Source organism: Nymphaea colorata, chromosome 3, assembly GCF_008831285.2.
Source record: "Nymphaea colorata isolate Beijing-Zhang1983 chromosome 3, ASM883128v2, whole genome shotgun sequence".
Lineage (NCBI taxonomy): Eukaryota > Viridiplantae > Streptophyta > Magnoliopsida > Nymphaeales > Nymphaeaceae > Nymphaea > Nymphaea colorata.
Genome location: NC_045140.1, coordinates 6,947,565 through 6,966,285, shown reverse-complemented (window position 1 = coordinate 6,966,285; position 18,721 = coordinate 6,947,565). Strand labels below are relative to the sequence as shown.

General features: G+C 38.7%; 2 protein-coding genes across 4 annotated transcripts; both read right to left on the bottom strand.

Moving 5' to 3' along the window:
* Positions 1 to 754: 754 nt before the first annotated feature.
* On the bottom strand, positions 755 to 2,114 carry LOC116250707 (uncharacterized). Its single transcript, XM_031624549.2, has one exon. It carries the CDS (start codon positions 1,955 to 1,957, stop codon positions 989 to 991), a length of 969 nt encoding a protein of 322 aa, XP_031480409.1. The 5' UTR covers positions 1,958 to 2,114; the 3' UTR covers positions 755 to 988.
* An 8,569-nt stretch (positions 2,115 to 10,683) lies between these two features.
* On the bottom strand, positions 10,684 to 17,304 carry LOC116250708 (probable magnesium transporter NIPA3). Of its 3 annotated transcripts, XM_031624550.2 has the most exons (10): positions 16,968 to 17,304; positions 16,558 to 16,867; positions 16,270 to 16,326; positions 14,959 to 15,049; positions 14,708 to 14,868; positions 14,243 to 14,370; positions 14,008 to 14,145; positions 12,949 to 13,041; positions 11,172 to 11,347; positions 10,685 to 11,027 (listed from the first exon to the last, which is right to left on the bottom strand). In XM_031624550.2, the coding sequence occupies exons 2-9, from the start codon at positions 16,682 to 16,684 to the stop codon at positions 11,204 to 11,206; spliced, it is 939 nt and encodes a 312-aa protein (XP_031480410.1). In that variant the 5' UTR covers positions 16,685 to 16,867; positions 16,968 to 17,304; the 3' UTR covers positions 10,685 to 11,027; positions 11,172 to 11,203. The 3 variants fall into 3 exon arrangements, with proteins under 3 accessions (XP_031480412.1, XP_049932904.1, XP_031480410.1); XM_031624552.2 differs by lacking the exon at positions 14,008 to 14,145 and having other exon boundaries at positions 10,684 to 11,027; XM_050076947.1 differs by lacking the exon at positions 16,968 to 17,304 and having other exon boundaries at positions 10,684 to 11,027; positions 16,558 to 16,767.
* Positions 17,305 to 18,721: the final 1,417 nt, after the last annotated feature.

Sequence of the window (18,721 nt, the reverse complement as noted above, 5' to 3'; positions counted from 1 at the left end):
AAAAGAGCATGTGAATTTCATGAATAAAGTAGATTCATGAGATATTTGTTCAAAGTATTTTATGAATCTACCTTAATTTTGGAGCATATTCATAAAATGTTCCACCTTGTTCCTAATGCTAAACAGCCCCACGAGTGTCATCTCTCAATAGGCAGGCTTATTAGTGGTCTGTTCACTGTAATAAACGTTCCTCATCATCAATTAAAGTAAAAAGGAAAGACGGGTCTGAATGTGCTTTACATGGTGTGAATGTACATGTGAACGTTTTGATCATGAACCAAAATCAAGAAATAACTGTCACTCAAATAAGGATTTGCATCGATGAATTGGATGGTTTTAGAGATGAGGGCAGGAAAGAGCCTGAATTGAACTGCAACGTTTCATCAACAGGAAGGCAATTTATACTCCTCAAGTAGCGATGATGGTTCATGAATCACATATTAGAAGAACCAGTAAACCTACTAAGGTTGCACATGGCTTCATTCAGTCTTCCCTTTTCTTTGTTGGTGGATATGTAATGTGGCTTGAAGCAGACTCCCACCAGTTTATATCAGAAAACCTGCTCTTCAGAGTTCGTGTACAACCTTCATCTTCTTCTTTAGTTTGAAGAGTGGCTTCAGTCTTATCTCATGAGCAATGCGTGCACCTGTAGGCTGTAGCAGTACAAGGCCTTGGAACTAATGACATCAGTTCGGCTTGGGAACATTTTTTTACCCGTTGCATTTACCAAGAGACAATTCAATTCTCAGTTCACTTTCTTTCAAATCCTTGGATTCTGCAAAATCTTGTGATGAACTTCCGTTGTACAAAAAGTTTCTAAGAGGTACAAAGACAGCTACCTCAAGCTAAAGCGCAGGAAACAGAGAGAAAGGAGGTCCTCTTCTGATTTTCCGTCTTTCCGCAACAACAGATGGAAACAATAAAGAGGAACCCAAAAAAATATACAATGTGTGGAATTCAGTAGGATTAGGAAGAAAACTATGATCTCTCATGAATTCGATTTTTTACTACTTTTAGTTTTATGTACATTTTTGAAGAGGCCAAAACCCTTGAGGGTCTTAGAAAACTTGACCAGATTGGGCTTGCTCATTCCGAGGGACATCTTCCTGGTGGAAAATTTCAGGGCACTGAGGCAGCAGAATGGGGTCTCTGGTTCATCCTCCTCCTCCTCCTCCCTCTCGTGATCCCCACCGCAAGAAGACCTCCTGCTGCTTATCCTCCCAAAGCTGTAATCAGACGCAACGCTCCTCTTGGAATCCTCTCTGCTGATGCGTCCATGGCTGACCTCCCTCTCCAAGGCCTTGACTTTGCCCTTCCCACTCTCTTCATAGACCTCCCAGAGGAGGTCCATCCCCTCCCCATTGAACTCCTCCCCTAACCCAACAAACCCATCATCCACAATGAGCTTCCCCCCCAGCGTCTCCCTCCACTTGTTCTGCTTCTCCTCGTAGAGTTTGCAGGCGAGAGTCCTCTTCCACTCCCTCACTTTCTTCATGGACTTGGTCCCAACAAGGCTCGACCCCTTCGCCTCCTCTCCCCTGTCAGCGTAAGCTTCCGGATTGTACTCAAACGCGTTGTTGCTCCAGATGTCCAGCACATCCCAGAAGGACACCTCCACTTCTCCTCCCATCTGCTCCTTGAACAACTCGGCCAGCCTCACGATGGCGCCTACCAAGAAGCAGCGGCCGGTCGGGCACGCTGGAGTCTCCACTCTCGCCGGGATATCTTGCCGGAATTTGGCGTTCTCCAGCTGTGGGGAGACGGTGAGGAGCACTAGGAGGAGGAGGGTGGTGGAGAGGAGGAGCGGGCAGAGGAAGAGGAGGAGTCTGAGGAAGCAAGGAGTGAAGAAGAGGAGGTAGGCGGAGTAGAGGGGGTTGTTGCAGACGAGGGAGACGAAGGCTCGGAAGTCGGTGAGGAGTTGGGCCTCCATGAAGGCCTTCTTGGGCTCTTCCTCCATGCCTGCAACCCCTGATTCAACATCCAAGACAGTGGTGATGATTGTTCTGCAGTATTTATCTTGTTGGTAGCCCCAAGAATCTAGAAAGAGAGAGAGAGAGATTGGGGGGGTGAAATCTTGCGTGAATAAAGGGGGAAGGGGAGAGGGTGAGGATTGAGGAAGAGGGAGGCGTGGGGATTTTCACATGCTAACCACTCGACTGCAATCGATCTACTCTGCCGTCCTTTGCCTCTACAGCTGGGACCCACGGTCTTCCTATTTCATCATTTGGACCCCACAGGAGGGGATTTCGCAACAAGGAACTTTCGCATCGTTTGTTTTGTTTGTTTTCATTTCATTGACTAAGAACAGCGTGTGGGCCCCACTTCAGAAAAAGTTCCCTGAAAAAAGGATCCAGATCTCAAGTGATTACCATAGGTTTGCAGGGATCTTAATTCATTTATAAACGAGCCAATCGGGAGTTTAAATGTTTAACTCAATTCGGCTACATAATAAACTCTAAAATAATAATGAGATCATAGTTAAACAGCAACTAAATAAGTTAAACAAGTTAAAAGAAATAAGACATGCTTAATAGAAACAAATTAAAGGAGTCAAGGTTGAGCTCGATTCGAGCTCGAGCCTATTATGGAACTCGATTCGAGTTCAAGCTCAGCTTGAGCTTGAGTTTTTTGAGTCGAGTCGAGCTCCAACTAACCCACATCCCTACTCCCAAACTACGTATTTATGGATTTTCATGCTAAATCTGCAGTTGTGAAATCCACAATTTGACTTAAGATTAGTTTTGGATCCCAAGGTCGGTGGCCATAAAACGTATGTAGCCTTAGTTAGGTTGATGTGTGCTAAGAAAACTTTTGGTGAAAAGAACTTGCACTTTTATAACACATGTTCTTGAAAATATGTGTCAAAAATGTTGTATTTTTGTTTTAGGAAGTATAGTCCGAATAAGGATGTTGTTTCTAAACTTAACAACGAAGTATTAAGCATGATTATACTTCTTTTGTAAAGCAAAAGCATGGGATTCTTTATAATAAGCGTTCTGAGAACAGAATGTTCTTATCATTCCTCACTTTATAAGCATTAAAGGGAACCAACGTGTAATGGGATTTCCTATTCATTCAACATATTCAATCAAATCCAAAGTTTCTTTGTAATTAATGAGCTTGCTCTTCCTGAGAGGTAAACCTGTGACGAGCTCCTGCGTGTGGAATCGACTCATGCTTTTTATAGCGAAGGTTGATCTTGCAGCAGAATTAACACAAGGTACGCGTTCATGTCCTCTGCCATGACCAAAATGCTCCTATCCGAAAAAGAAAACCTCTTATTACAAGGATCCAAAAAAATTCAAGGGCAATTGTTAAAAAGACAAAAGTACCCCTCATACAGTCTGGTTCTCTGTTCTCTTTCACAAGCACGGGCGAAGTCAAGGAAGGGCCTGCAGGGTCCCCTGGAGCTCTCCCCTCAAAAAATCTTTTTTAAAAAAGTTACATGTAAATTTAAAAAAAAAATCAATTGTCTTATGTAAAAATTTTGAAAAATAACATTTCGGCCCTTATTAAAATTCAGAAACTTTAATTCGCCCTCCTCATGAAAAATTTCTCAACTACCAAAGCCTTTCGGTCTTGATGCAGTTTTCTCATGTTGCTAATTCAAATGAAAATCTGTTTATTATGTGTTTCATACCACTTAATAGGAAAGCTGAAGCCTATTCATTCACTCATCATACCAACCATTCGTTTGGTGCCTTAGTGATGCATCTACTGTAGTTCAATTAGTATATGAGTGTCTCTTTTAACAACAAAGAGCAGAGCGTTGATGCTCTAGCCTATGTCCTGTTTGTTGTACCAACTCTATTCAGGAACAAATTCCAAACTCTTTGTGAGACAAATTGAAAGGAAGAAATCAAATATAAACTACCAATTTCACCAAGCATCAAGGCTTTTTTCTTGTCTAAGATATGCTATCCTTTGTCTCCACAATACTCCAGCCTTGCCTTTCTTTACACGCCTAAACGTGCCGTAGCTTCCCTTTGTCTCATCTTCCTGTAACAAATGCTCTCCCTTGATTGAAGCTACAAGATATGAAACCATGTAGCTTCTTGCCTAGAGCGTTTGGCAAGACGACATGTGAATGCCACCAAGTTGACAGAATGTGAGGTTGATGACGGGTATGCTTCGCAACCGTAAGGGGCGGCCTCAAAGGGTAATGCAGACCCATCTGACCGCCTTGGTCAAGCCAACTCAAGCTGAGTTGATGGCCGCATCCAACCTAGCAGGGGCAGAGTAAAAAATTTTTTATTAAGAGAACCAAACTATAGTTTCAAAAATTACATGTAGATTTCCTTAGTCACAAATTTAAAGGGGGCTATGGCCCCTGCTGGCCTCTCTCTCTCTCTCTCTATATATATATATATATATATATATATATATATATATATATATGTGTGTGTCCATTATGTTTGTGAGCTAACGACTAATTGGTATAGTATTCGTCATGAACATTGTCATTGGTTTTTTTTTTTCAAAAAAAAAAAAGTTGTTGCGAAGGAGACTTTTCGTAGATAATGCCAAAGAGATGCACCTCGAGTATTGATCAACTCTTAACTATTTTCAATGAACTAAATACTTTGGCAATTTAACCCTTTAATCAGCAAGGTGACTAAGCTTTTCATAGCATTAGCATTCAAAATTATTACATGTACATTAAAAACTCTAAAATGTAATTAAATATACGGTCGATGCATTTCCAATTTTAGCTTTTTTTTTGGTATTTTACAATCAGGGGTAAAATACTGAAAGACGAACCGGCAAAATAACTCGCCAAATCTTTCATGTACATAGTTTTTTTTTTTTTTGCAATATATAAATCAAGGTCAAGATCCTATTTCCCCACAAATTCTGGTTGGAAATAACACCCACAGGAATTGAGCTGAAGACCAAACGCTCACCAACCTCACTACTACGCTATGCTCCTGGAAGCAAGTTACACTTGGAGAAACCATGTTCTGTTACTTTGGGAACTAGCAGAACAGTCGCCTTGTTATGCCTTTTCCAGAAAAAATGAATCAAACATACTCACAAAATGAATCAAACATACTCACTAGAGCTCCCACTGTCCCTGCAACCCAAACATATGCCACAAGAGATCCATACTGCACATGCGGCACATTCTGTTCCTAAGAACAAGACGATATGGTTCATTTCTGGAAACGGAAATCTAAGAGACCGTTGAAGCTATATCTGCAATATTTTTTTCATTATATTGGAATTGTATGTTCCTGTTTTTTTTTTCGTAGTTTTTGTGGTCGGGATTCCTCTTCATATATTAATATTGCACCATGCACGAGATATTCGTGAACCTGTAGAGGTTGGAAGCCTAGGCTTGTGGCCTTCTCTTTTTCTTCTTTTTATAAATTTAACTGCCGTGAGAATCTTCTCCTGTGCACAAACTATTAGTTTTCTTTTTTCCGTTTCTGAACAAGATGTGAATTGGAAAGCAAAGCTTGTAGCGAACTTTCTTTTGTCTTGAGCTGTCCATATGTCACCAAAGCTCTCTCTCTCTCTCTCTCTCTCTACTGTGAAAGAAATAAAAACTACAGTCGACGTAATTTTGAAGGAAACGAAAGCTGTTGATCCTTAGCTTGTATGCAAGACTTTATTGCATGCCCCAACTTATTTATAAAAAGTGCTCCACAGTCCCAAAAGGTCTTCCTTGTTTACAGTCATTGACTTCAAACATTTTCATATTGGGTCGAACACGCTTGCAGATGTTCGGAGTCTAATATGTGTTTTGCCAGAGCAGGGAACCTCCTTTCAATTCCATGGGATGGAGCATCTCCGCGGGGGGAGATGGGCCTTGGCTTCCATCCTCTTGCCTTGCATAAGTCAAAGAACTAGTATGTTTCTGATGCCAATCATATGGTTCTAAAAAAAAAATATTTACATATTTGTGCTTTCAACTATTTCTTGATTCGTATGTATTGGTGCCCATAAAGGTATAACATTCTATTATTTAGTTCCCCTCAGCCATTGGTTTGTTAAGTAGTTTTCGCATTATGAAATGAAATGTAATGCTGCAATATTGGCTATTTAAATTTTTTCTCGTTTGATTTCATGCAATGCATGCATGCATGTTTCACTATGTAAGAGCAGATGAATGTCACCAAATCAACGACATGTAACAAATTACTACAAGTATTGGGCGCTGCGGGGGGAGAAGAGAGAGAGAGAAAAATGAAATAAATTTTTGTCTCAAAGATATTCCAAACTCCTCATTTTTCTAATTAAATTTGCACAGTTTGTAATTAGCTTATATATGGGGTTAATCAAACCCGGTGCATGGTCATTTAATTGTTTTTTACTACTAGAAAAAATGTGCTAAGATTAATTGTTTTTATGATTAGATGTGTATCAGGTAGAAAATTAATAGCTCATTTGAAACTAAAAACTTGAACAACAGTTGAGTTTTTTACTAGAATCTACTTAAATCAGAACATATTTTGTAGTGACTAAGAAACGAATATGTTTATGTAGACGGATTAAGCCAAGGTCATGCAAAAAAAAAAAAAGGTCATGCAAAAAAAAAAAAAGGTCCTTTTAGATGTTGATTTTACAATATTTACTATCTACAAGTCTCTCGCTCTCACATTTTTCTTATAGTTAGGAGACTTCTTGTCCTCAAATTTTATTAAATATTTTCATTTTATCACTTTACTCTCACATCTTTTTTATTCAAAATATCTACTATCTACCAATCTCTCTCTCTCTCTCTCACATCTCTTTTGCTGGACATGGCTGCCTGTCGAGACAACACTCTTTTCTAGAACACGTATTGCCCATTTTGTCTTCCCACGAGCATAATCGAGCCTAGTCTGCCTAGGTCAAGCTTGACTCTTTTATTTTAGCAAGTCCATTTTTTTTTTTAACTCGAACTCAATTCATTTAATAAACGAGTTGAGCTTAGGCAAGCAAGTTCGACATCGGTGAAAATCCCTACCTTTTATGTGTTTGTTTGTGAGCCATTAAGCCATGCATGCAATGACAATTTATAATATTGAATAGCAGTGCCATCTCTCTCTCTTTCTTTCTCTTAGTTAGCTCAAAAAGTATAAATGCTTTTTATTATTCTTGAGAATATTATTTTATTTATTCAGTCCTGTTGGATGTGATATTATCAGATGGCTAAAATTTAAGGTTTTGTTTATAAAACACGGCCACTATATTGACATTAACGACCATTTATGCCGATAAATTTTTAAATTATAGCACTCCAGCAACTAATCAACAGAATTGACAAGGCAATATCATGTTACTCACATTGACCGCTTCAATGAACAATGATAGGACCATAAGTAACACGAAGTATAGAATAAAAAATAAACAAAGCAGTCAAAACTATCAAAATGAACCAGCTTGCCCCCAAAACAAATCCTGCCTTCGCCAATAGATGATGGAACTCAAACCACATCTCCCTCTCTCTCTCTCTTTCCCTCTCTCTTTCTCTCATTGTGTTTTAATTTTCTACTGCAATGTCAGGTTTGAGAAGTTTTCTTTGAAATTGATGTTGAAGCTCAACTAATTTGATGGTCCGAAGTTGTGAATCTCAATTGATCTTTCGAAGCATTTATCTGGAATTTGTAATTCAATATGACTACTTTAAAACATGAGATCTTTAAAACCGAAAGAAAAAAGACAAAAAAACAAAAGTATATATATGTTGAGTTGACTGAACAAGTAGTAGAAAAACTCGAAGCACTTGATGAATCAACAAATACAAGAGAAAGCCAACACTGGAGCTTTGTTTCGACGTACAGAGTTCTTCTGTTGACACTAGCAGTTCTCCTCAATCAGCAAGGGCAGGAAAGAAGATGGCTATGAGGTCCCTGCTGCTCTTTTTGACCAGCAACATGAACAACTGCTGCATCGCTTCTATATATTGTTCACAAATGAAACAGTTTCGCTGTTTAAACAGAAACGTTGCAGTGCGAGGAGGAGGAAAAGTGGGGGTGGGGAAGAAGAATAACTGGGTAGACAGGGGCGAGGGAGGAGCAGATTCACCTCTTTGACAGCAATGAGAAGTGAAGATGGTGGCAAACACTGGCGGCGGATGCCAATGAAGGCTAATGCTCTGGCAGTTGGGCGGACTGTGCCATTGTTTGGATGAAGGGTTTGAGCGGGAGGAAAAAAGGTTCGAGGAGGATAACAACCTGAATAAGTAAAACAGAAGGAACAAAAAAAAAAGCAATAAAGGAGCAAGAAACCATATCCACTTGCCAAAGAACCTTCATAATAGTTAGAATTTCCACTCAGATAGTTTGCAATATATGATGAAAAACAAAATACTCGCCATGAAAGAAGACATTATTGCAACTGATCCAAATTTGCTACTACACGATACCTAACCATGTATGCTAAAAACATCTATAATAACAACATAATATTTCATTCCTTGTGCTGAATTTACAAGGGAAGGCCCCCACAAATGGCGATAGATTATAACAAAAGGCTCAACTAATCTATTACTTACTCTTAAGAATGACAATCTAACTTATTTTGCTTATGTCTTATGCACATCCAAGACAAATATGAGATCAATTTTGTTAGATGTTACATGTACTTGTTATTGTCTTACTAAAAAAAAATCACAACTTCATGTCTGACATGTGCCAACAACAAGCATTTATAGGCCTTCATATGTAATTAGGTTAATAAGCATGCTTGCGTTAGACACAACATGTGAAGTTGACCTTAAATCCATGAACCAGTCTTGGTTATATACAATGCCATCTTTGCCACGTCTTGCACTGAATCTTTTGCCTTGTATGTGCTGTTGAACCCGTGCTAACATTTTAGTGTTGTTTGGTTTCATTTAGAACAGATTTGACAAATTGCACCTTTGCCTTTGTTCATCAATTTTCCCTTAAACTCCTTTGATTTATGTTGTTGTGTGTTTTGATTTTGATGTGGTTTCATTGCTTCATTTTGGTTCCCTTGATAATTCCTACTATAAGGAACAAAACCTCTTTCTTGAGAAAAAGAAGATTGGCCTCCTCTGCCACTTGTATTGTTATTGAAGCTTTGTCTATATATGTAAAAAGTAGCTAGTGTTGCAACTCGATATCATCATGGTTCAAGGCTCTCAACATCTTCTGGCTTTGTAATAGTGGGACTAATTCCTTATAAGACAGTAGCAGTGGCATCGGCTTTTGATCTAATGAAAGATTTGTACTTGCTTCAAGTCAATTCGACAACATAAAAAATTCCATATGATCATTAATTGGCTTTTGTATCGCCAATTTATCATAGATGTTTTAGGATGCCTTGATGTAATCTGCCATGGCCATCTTCATCCTCTTGTGCATTTGCAGCTTCGGCATGAGACTCTCTCTCTTGTGAAGCAAATGTGTATGCTTCTTCAAACCACTTGTGTTTTCCATAGAAGGAAATTCGTTTGGGGTGAGCGTTTTGGAGATAAAACTTTCTACAATGTCAATGGATAAGGGAACTTTTGGGCAAACAAACACACACTGTGCAGAAGAAGGTGTTCATGTGGATTCCCTGATCTACCCATCGGTGCTCTGATGCCATAAGGTTGTGTTTGTCACACCGTAGATCTGAGACCCACGGTGATCTAATTGTTTTAAGATCAACACACCCCCCACCCTACTCCCCCACCCAAAAAATCCAAATCTAACCTTTAAATCTATGGTTTTGAATATATAAAATCCATGCTAACTGAGGATCTCCCAAAACACATCTTCTTATACAGCCTCAGATCTAAGATCCAAGGCTATCAAATACAACCTAAAGGATTAAGGTTCCATAAAGTCTTAAGCTAACATTCAGGGTGCAGAATGCTGCAACCTACTCTGTGTAACATTTTGATTAACTCTAATAATATGGCTCAGGTAATGACCGATTCGAGCTCCTGCTTTATATCAAAAGTACTAGAACTCAGGTATGATCCAAATAGCACAAATTACTTAAACAAAAGGGCAGGAGGTGGACCAGATTAGTACAATGAATCAAGTGGATCGGTACGTAAGTCATGAAATAGAGGGTAGTTTCCAAGCCTTCTAAAGTTCCCATCGGGTCAGAGCTGCCACTCGGACCTGTATTACAGTGCAATCAGAGCCGTTTTTAAATTTGAGTCTTTGAAAAGAAAGACCAGGAGACTCGGATCCATGTAACATTCTTGTCTGCTCCAGTTTGAATTTGAACACTCGTCCAAAAACATAGAGCTCAATGGTCAGGTCAAAATCTAGTTCACCATTCAGATTCTGTGCAGCCACGTTTCAGGATCTAAATTGCAACTGGATTGTAAGGCAGTTAGGTTTAGACAATTTTGGTCCATTTCATCAGAATCCAAATCCAATTAGATCAGACCCAATAAATCCAACATCCACCGCTTCCTTAAAATATCATAAAGAAGGGAGTTATTCATGTTAACTGCATCTGCTCATACCATTTACACCTTTATATCAGAGCATTTTATACTGAAAACATCTTTGGCTGCTTTTAAACCATTTATAAGTGATGCCCCATAAATGAATAATATGAAAGTTGACAAATAGTTTTTAAGATTGAGTTTTAGATTAATTTGAACAGTTAGGTCAATGGTTCAAATTTTATCGGACATAACTTAGATAGTTGTGTGTATGCGTGTGTAGACATGCCAAATTTGCATTCAAAGTAAACTTGAGCTGCCATTTGATCCGGAAGGGAGATGCAAAGGTAAAAGATAATAGAAAAAAAGGCGTGAATCGATTGAAACCGAACATGCTGCAGTTCTCCCAAGGTAATAGGGATAGACTTCGATGCTGGACAAGGCCAGTATATACACAATTGTATACTTGTGGTATGCCCGATTATCCTTGTACAAGAACCTCCGCATGTTCTCCATGTTCTCTCTTTATCATGTTGGCCATCAAACTGTTGCAGCAATTGATCTCGACTTGGAGCAAAAAAATGAAGGCAGATCCATGCTGGTAAGTTGGCTGTGTGCTCAGAATTTCAATTACATTATGCATCAAGAGCATCCGCATCTGCAGCTCCAACTTTGTGAGTTTCACCTGTACGTCATGAACTGACCATCACAATACTGCAATTCACGCGTGACTGTGCACATTCATGTCTGTATGGGTGCACATATGTGTGTGTGTGTATGTGAGAGAGAGAGAGAGAGAGAGAGAGAGAGAGAGAGAGAGAAGCCTCACAGAAGGTAGTTTGATATTCCAACATCAGGCTGCTATGTGGATTCCAAGATTGCTGGGCTACTAGGCACACTTTCAAGCATGTCTTTTGTTTTGTGGAGGATGAAGATTCCAGAAAGAATTGTCATAAACCCACATAAAGTTGTCGCTATCTGTGACGCTTGCTGACCTGCCCAATCCTGGATTTCAACATCAGAGAAGAGTTAAATATTTGACTCATAAGAAAAAAAAATTGATATTTTTGGACTTCATGGAGAATGTCATGCAATATCACTTCATCAGCCAAGAGCAACTAGAGTTGTGACACACATAATGTGAATCAAAAGAGTATACTCTTATCTGAGGTTTGATATGAATCATAGTTGAAACGATAAATATCGTTCTCATAGGCGTCTTCCAGCATATGAGAAAAACTTTTCATGCACAGTCTTACCACTTTAATCTACAATATTGTTTCAGAATGCGATGATACAAATTGAGGGTCTTTCTTCTGCTATTTCAACAAAAGGTAAGCTGCGTATGGACTTCGTTTTGCATAGTATACTAAACTTTATTTTCTTAGTCATTGATGATCAAACTGAAGAACAGGAAGAAAGTGGTTCAGATAACTAAAGAATTGAAAAGTTGGCCATATTGGGCTGCCAAAGCAAGAGCCTAAGCTCATTGGTTTGAGAAACCATGACATTGTTTCAAGAGAATGATCACATTACTTGTACAAGTGATGGCACAGCACCATTTGAGTCTGCAAGCAATACGTACTAATGCTGACAGTGGTAAAAGAAAAACAGATAAAAGCTGCGAAGCCATGAAGAAATGAGTTTGCTGGGGCTCAAGAAATTTCAGATATCACGTGGATGCCTGGGGAACTAAAACTATGTAATGTCCAAAATAGACAGATAAATTGATGCTCCCAGTGATTTCTATGGTTTCCAGAATATTCAAATCCCTGTATAACTGCAAGCCACTTTAATTTTCCTTTTCTTGGGTAAGTATACAGATTATGATGGAAGCCTTTGCTTAAGATCAAGTGACTCAAATTTAGCTTACAATTCCATCACTTATTCCTTAACGTCAGGTGAGAGTGAAACCAAAGTAACAGTGACAGACTACAAGCCCATGAAGAGTCAAGCCCCTGGTAAACAAGCCAAACTAAATGAGCATGGCTCTTGGGGCTTGGCAGATCTTTGCAAAGAATTGAAGTTCACAAAATGCAAGGTAGGAGCCTGAGCTAGCTTATTTACCTTGGCCTTTTGTATCGTCTAAGCTTAGAATGGAATCCTTGGACCTTGGTTAGATGGACATCGTCCAGTCAGTTCAGCTAAACATGTTCTTGCTTGTCTATGCCTATTTGAACCCTAAGTTGAACAAAAGAAGCTGAAAGCAATTTCCATTATTATAATGCATGAATTGCTAAAAGTCAGCTGATAACAAGCAGTTAATTTTATAATGAATTTAATATTCTGTCTTAATTTTCTGCTTTAGTAGCAACCTTACAGCTGGCAAGTAATGATGAAAAAGATCGACCCTCTAATGTTTTTGGATACCACAATGAGAAGACATGCCTCTTTAATATTTGATTATTCATAAGTGCTTCAACTATCTTTGTGGCATAGAGGTCTCATCCCAAAGCTGTAATTGAAGTATTGAACTCTTAAACAGGCATACAGTAAATTCTTGAAGAAAGAGACTGCTCCAAACTCATAGTAAACTTGAAAACCAGTAAAGCATTGTAACTTCAGTATACGGATTTTTGTTAAACAAGGAATTCAAATGTTGTTACCTTAAACATGATCATGCTTGCAAGGATTGTAAAAGATGTGAACATGACATAGTAGACAGGAGATACAACAGAAGTGTTGAAGACGTCCAATGCCTACACCACCACATAGTCAATAAAAACGACAAACATAAGCTGTAGTTTAGGATAAATGTACAGAGATGGTAGATGTGGTATGTCATGAACTCCCAAGATTATGAAAGCATGAAGTATATATTCTACGAATAGGAAAGCATTTAGCAACATTGTCATTTTATCTCAGGATCTTACTACGTTGCCTTTGACACTGTTTTCACTTTGTGTTATCTTGTCAATCACCTTTGATTTTTTCATAATATCTATACCAGTCAACATGTGGCCAACCAAAAAAAAACAAAAGGAAAAAAAAGAACTCCCAATTACATGAATCTATAAAGTAGTCTCCATCATAATGAAGAAGTTTCTAAATGATGGCTACAAGGGATTCAGTGGAACGTATAATCAATTCTAGATCTTCCTCAAAGATGATATTACAAGCAAAATATGCAACATGCCCATAGCATATGAAATGGAAAGACCAAAAGTTGTAAACTCTATGTCCACTACAAAGTAGTGTCTGCTGTTGTTTCAGAGAAAAATGGTAAAAATGTAGTTTTATGAGAAAATTTATACTGCTTCAAAGTAAGATGTACATCTGTAAGTAGTCCAAAAGCTGGGACGTACAGGACCATTTGTAATTCATATTGAAAAAGGGCACCAAGCATGTTATTACATCCTAGAAGAAAAATAATGCCTCCAGAGTCACTAAAGTTGCTCATCAAGATTAACTGAATCACATTGGCAAATCTTCCAGATCAACTGCCTAAGACAATTCAATCAAGTTCCTAGCTTTTAACAACTAGGATAGCGACCCCAATTGCCAGTCATAACTTGGTCAAGTATGCTGCCTAGGTGAGTGCTAGTTGTGATCTACAGTTTACATATGACAGAAGGGGCATGACTTTGAGTTCATGTTATTACTTAGAAAATAATACAAGGCCAAAAGTCACAAACAGTTCCAGGGTTCCTAGTTCCATTTTTTACCTTGTTCAAATAGTTCATCTGCAAAACAACACAGAAAGCAACAACAAGTGCGAAAAACCATGTTTGAAAATAGATGAACTGATTCATTCCTGAAAAAGATAGTTTCAAAGCAATTGCCAACGCTTTCACGCTCATGACCTACAAACAATGAACAAAGGAAGAAAAATTACTCTTTCATGTAAAATATAATATTACATACTAAAAGAAGCTGCTACATCCACTAACAAAGACTTACTGTGAGAGAACCTGTGACAGAGCAAATCCCAATGTACACAAACATGTGTGTGTGTCCATACGTAGGTGCAAGTTTGAAAATGAGAAACACATCCAACCCTATCACTACAAGAGTGTAAATGATGAAACCTGCAACAAAAATTTTCAGCCCATCAAATAGTGAACACAGCACAAAGGAGAATCTACGATCAAGTAAGTACTTAGTTACTATGACCGAATCTCCCTAAATCTCATTTATATGTATGAGAGGGGAGGAAGTAAAATTGACCATTGAAACTAAACTACATTAATAAAATTTGCATTGCTTTCTCAACAAAAAGAACATGTAAACATATGTAATTTCTCACAAACTTCTGACACAGCTGTAAATGCAGATGAATAATTATGTTTCCTTCCATACAAAATGCCATGGAACTTGGAAGTAGACAGCACTATAAATCTATAGTTTGCATCAAATTCAACTTACCAGGTTCAGTAGCAAGATACCAAACTTGCTTCACAGACTCAATCTCTTTCTCTTGTGGAGCATGTAGGACGATGGTGACAGAACCAACAACACAGAGAAGACAACCAAGGATACCAAATGTTTGAAGCCTCTCCTTCAAGACGAAATGAGCCAATACTGAACTACATGTTTAGAACTTCCATAAGACAAAAATGAAAACAGAAAAACAGAAACATTGATTTGGGAATCTAGAAATATTTTTAAAAATGCACCTGACAATAATGCTTAATGCTCCCAGGGGTGTCACAAGAATGGCAGGAGCAAATGCATAAGCAGCAAAGTTAGCTACCTCACCAACAATCACTGCACAAGAATATGAATCAGAAATCCTTCCGGTGGAAGTAGAAGAAGAACATGGAATTGGAAAGTAGGAGAAAAAGTCTTTCAAATATTCAACTTTTATGTAAATTGAGCAGTCTTGGGAATACCAGGGGATGGTTTGGTTCATAAGATTAAAACAGAAAGCACTATGCATCTGCATGTATAGAAGCCTGCCTTGTAATTTAAGGGCTTTCCTCTGTTAGATCTAAGAATGCCCCATGAGTGTTTGCAGTTCCTTAGGAAAATGCTTGCAGTGTTACCCACAGTTTCAAATTTCATTCACGTATTTGCAATAATAAAAAATCAACTATTAAAAGTATGGTGCTTTTATTGGTAGTACCATAACTTCAAGGGTATCAAATAAAATATGAGCCAAAAGTCAAAGAATATATTATGCTATTTAAGATTATAATGGAGTCCTCCATTTAGTTAAGCATAACTGTTAAGAATATTCAATTCCAAATTGCATTCTAAGTTAGACATTGTTTCTATGATACTAAACTTCTATTCATCAGGTTCACGATGTGCAAACCCTTTTTGCCAATGCCTGGCAGCTGCCAGAGTTTATTGTCCCTCAAATCTTTCCTTCCATAAGTACCTTTATACGTATCCCACTCGATGTTCACCATTTTGCAAAAATGTTTGTATGCTACAACAGTGAACTTTTCTTCCATTTCAGAGACTTTGGCTGGGTCCTTGTGAACCATCATCTAAGAGTTGCTACACCCACAGAAAGAATTAGATAACTGATGCCCGATTCTCAACGTCCTTGGAGGGTTTTGTACATGTAACTTTTAGGATCCACCTGTTTAAATCATCCACAAGGTTTTCTGCAAGCCGTCAAGAACCACCCTATAGAATTTGCAATTTTCATGTAGTGTGCAATCAGAAGGGAAAGATCTAAAAAATTAAGTATTAAGCAAATATTTTCCATCAAAAGTTCACCTAATTCAGTATCTTCTCAGACCTAAATCCAGCAAATATTTACGTGTTCTCATCAAGCAAAACGTGATAACTGCTAAAGAGAGTCGAAGTTTACGAGTCTTGAAATATGGCAACACCAAAAGGAACAGTCATCATTAAAAATTTCACTTGAAATAATAATTAAAATGTAAAGGCTTCCAAATATTCTATCCGTAGTGCCACTTAAACGTATGCATCAGCACGAAGAACATAAAAAAGAAAAGTGTTATTCTTCTTACTAGCAATCATTCCAGCCCACCACAAGGGCTCCACGAGATAAGAAAATCCTCCTGATCCTGAAACGAAGCAAAACAAAGCAATGCTTCAAACATTGTCATCCGAAGGAAGAAAAAACAACCAACACGTAAAAATGTCTACTTCAGCTCCTAGATGATCCCCATCATCCAGAAAAATCTCGTTTCTCAAATATTTAGAAGGAAAAAGAAATCGTAAACAGAGAGAACAGAAATCTTTGCAGGAGGCATGATTTCAATATCAATAGCATAAAGAAAAACAGATGCACCAACCTGCTCTGAGTCCACTAGCTCCTGCCCTTTTGAGTCCCTTTTTCTTCACTATAAAGCTGGCTCCAATAAAAAAACTCGATGATAGAGCCAAGAGCAACCCTCTTACATTATCTGCAGACAGACCCATCACGATCTTGAAGGCCTTAGCTTTTCTCCAACACAATCTCTCCGAGAAGGTAGCGAAGAGGAAAACTGTACCACCAATCCAAACTCCCTATAGAACCCAGAACCCAAAGAAAACGAGAAAAAACGGCTCCCCGCTTCCTTAAAGCACCTCAAAACAGAGCAGGATTATGACTTTCGCCCTTGACTGTATGAGTTACAAAAAAAGAAACGTTACATGGCATTGAGAGAAGGAGAGGAAATGGGTTCATTCAAGGCAAGAAATAAAGAAGAAAAGCAATACCAACCAATCAGAAATCCCTATAGAGCCTGTCGACAAAGAGAAACAAGGGTCTCCTCGCTTCCCAGAAGCACCTTTAAACCAGAAACAGGCTCGTGTATCTGACCCTCTATTGCATGAGTTAGAACATGAACCGTTTCATGGGCATGCGTGAGACGCAGAGGGATGGAGGGAAGCAGAGGAGACGGGTTTCCTCGATGCAGGGGGTGGGTTTTGTTGTTGCTCACGAGGGCATGACGTTGGAGGAAAGTGGGACATCCATGGACGCTGCATCGATGCAAGACTGTATTTCCGTTACGTGGTGGTGATTGTTTTGAGGTTGGCCTCCGAACCCTGCGGGCTCCCTACAAAAAATGAACCCATGGAACGGATTAAAAAAAAAAGGAAAAATAGCAACTACAAATCAAAACGGAAAAGGTTCTTAGAAAATCATTTGACCTGTTTGATTCGACAAGTCACACGGACCCCCACACCTACCCTTTCTTATTTCTTATTTTTTGGGCTCTGTACAGAGATCCAGTTGTCGAATCGTCTGAGCTGCACCATCTCTGCGTCTATTCCATAGTTGGCAAAGGAAAATTCGACTCGAAAAGGCCAAAAAATCTGGACACGCACCGCCAAACTCATTTTTCCATAGGAACCGAAAAGAATTAATTGAGATAATCATTTTAAAATCTTACATATATAGAGGATACAGATTGCAGACGGTGAAAAGGATTGGGAAAGAAACCACCATAATTTTCTTATACTGAAACAAGACTAGTTTTGAAAAAACATGATTTTTTTACTCCTTTTTGAAAAGCAGTATCCCCACCATGAAGAATGGAGACTTTTATATAAGAAACTTGGTCAGGGTACGAAGTCCATTTCAAATCCCAGATTTTCGTATCATATGTTTTAGATCGCTTTTGTTTGACAAATAGAGGGAAGGAAGAAGGGAGGTGTCTGGTCTGACTTAATGTTCATGAAATAAGGATTCATCACCTGGTTTAAAATTTAAAAAAAAAAATGGTGTCGAACCTTCCCATCTATGCGAACTCATGGGAAATATCAGCATGTTATTACTAGAGTGACTTTTATCTATTCAATGATGACCCTTTTACTCGGCATCGTCGGATCACTAATGCTAACTTTCATTCTCGGGCGATAGGTGGGTCTTGCAATCAAGCTCATTTTTATCTTTGCACTTAGGGGCCAATCTTCGTTCGTTCCAATGAAACATTTGCATGCTTCTATTACCTTTTGAGAGGTCCATGCCTCATAGAAACTATCTGCTTAAGACTGTCGCTTGATCGGTAGGTATAACTCTGTCAAACGGTATCTCACTCGTGGCTGGAGCCTCTCAAAAAAGGTAGCCTTCTTCGCCTTACACCTAAGCTAGGCAAGAGAAGCTTGAATTTCCTGTTGAAATTTATACTTAAAATCCTTGGCGTAAGATCTTAAAATCCCAATTTTTACTCCAAAGTAAATGTCTTTTACAATAAAGTAGGACGGGCGTGGGCTGTACCAAGTATTGCATGATTTTACTTAGATCAAAGTACTAAGTACCATCTGGTCTCTCTTGGCGTGAGATGAAAGGGCTCAAGATTGGTGACCCGTTCCTGATTCCTGGTCGCTTCAAACTTCAAATACTGTGCCTATTGGGACCAGAATTCCATGTCCCACAAATTATTAGAGTACACATTATTTATTCAACCGCTGTGAAAAGCGTGGGTTCCATGTGGGTCTTGAGCCACTACTGCAAATGGTTCGGATACACTG

Coding starts and splice junctions, on each gene's coding strand:
- LOC116250708 (XM_031624550.2), bottom strand. CDS start 16,684: ATGGGTCTGTCTGCAGATAATGTAAGAGGGTTGCTCTTGGCTCTATCA. Junction 14,869..14,958: donor GCATTAAGCATTATTGTCAG/GTGCATTTTTAA, acceptor CTAAACATGTAG/TTCAGTATTGGCTCATTTCG. Junction 13,042..14,007: donor AGATGAACTATTTGAACAAG/GTAAAAAATGGA, acceptor GTGGTGGTGTAG/GCATTGGACGTCTTCAACAC.
- LOC116250707 (XM_031624549.2), bottom strand. CDS start 1,957: ATGGAGGAAGAGCCCAAGAAGGCCTTCATGGAGGCCCAACTCCTCACC.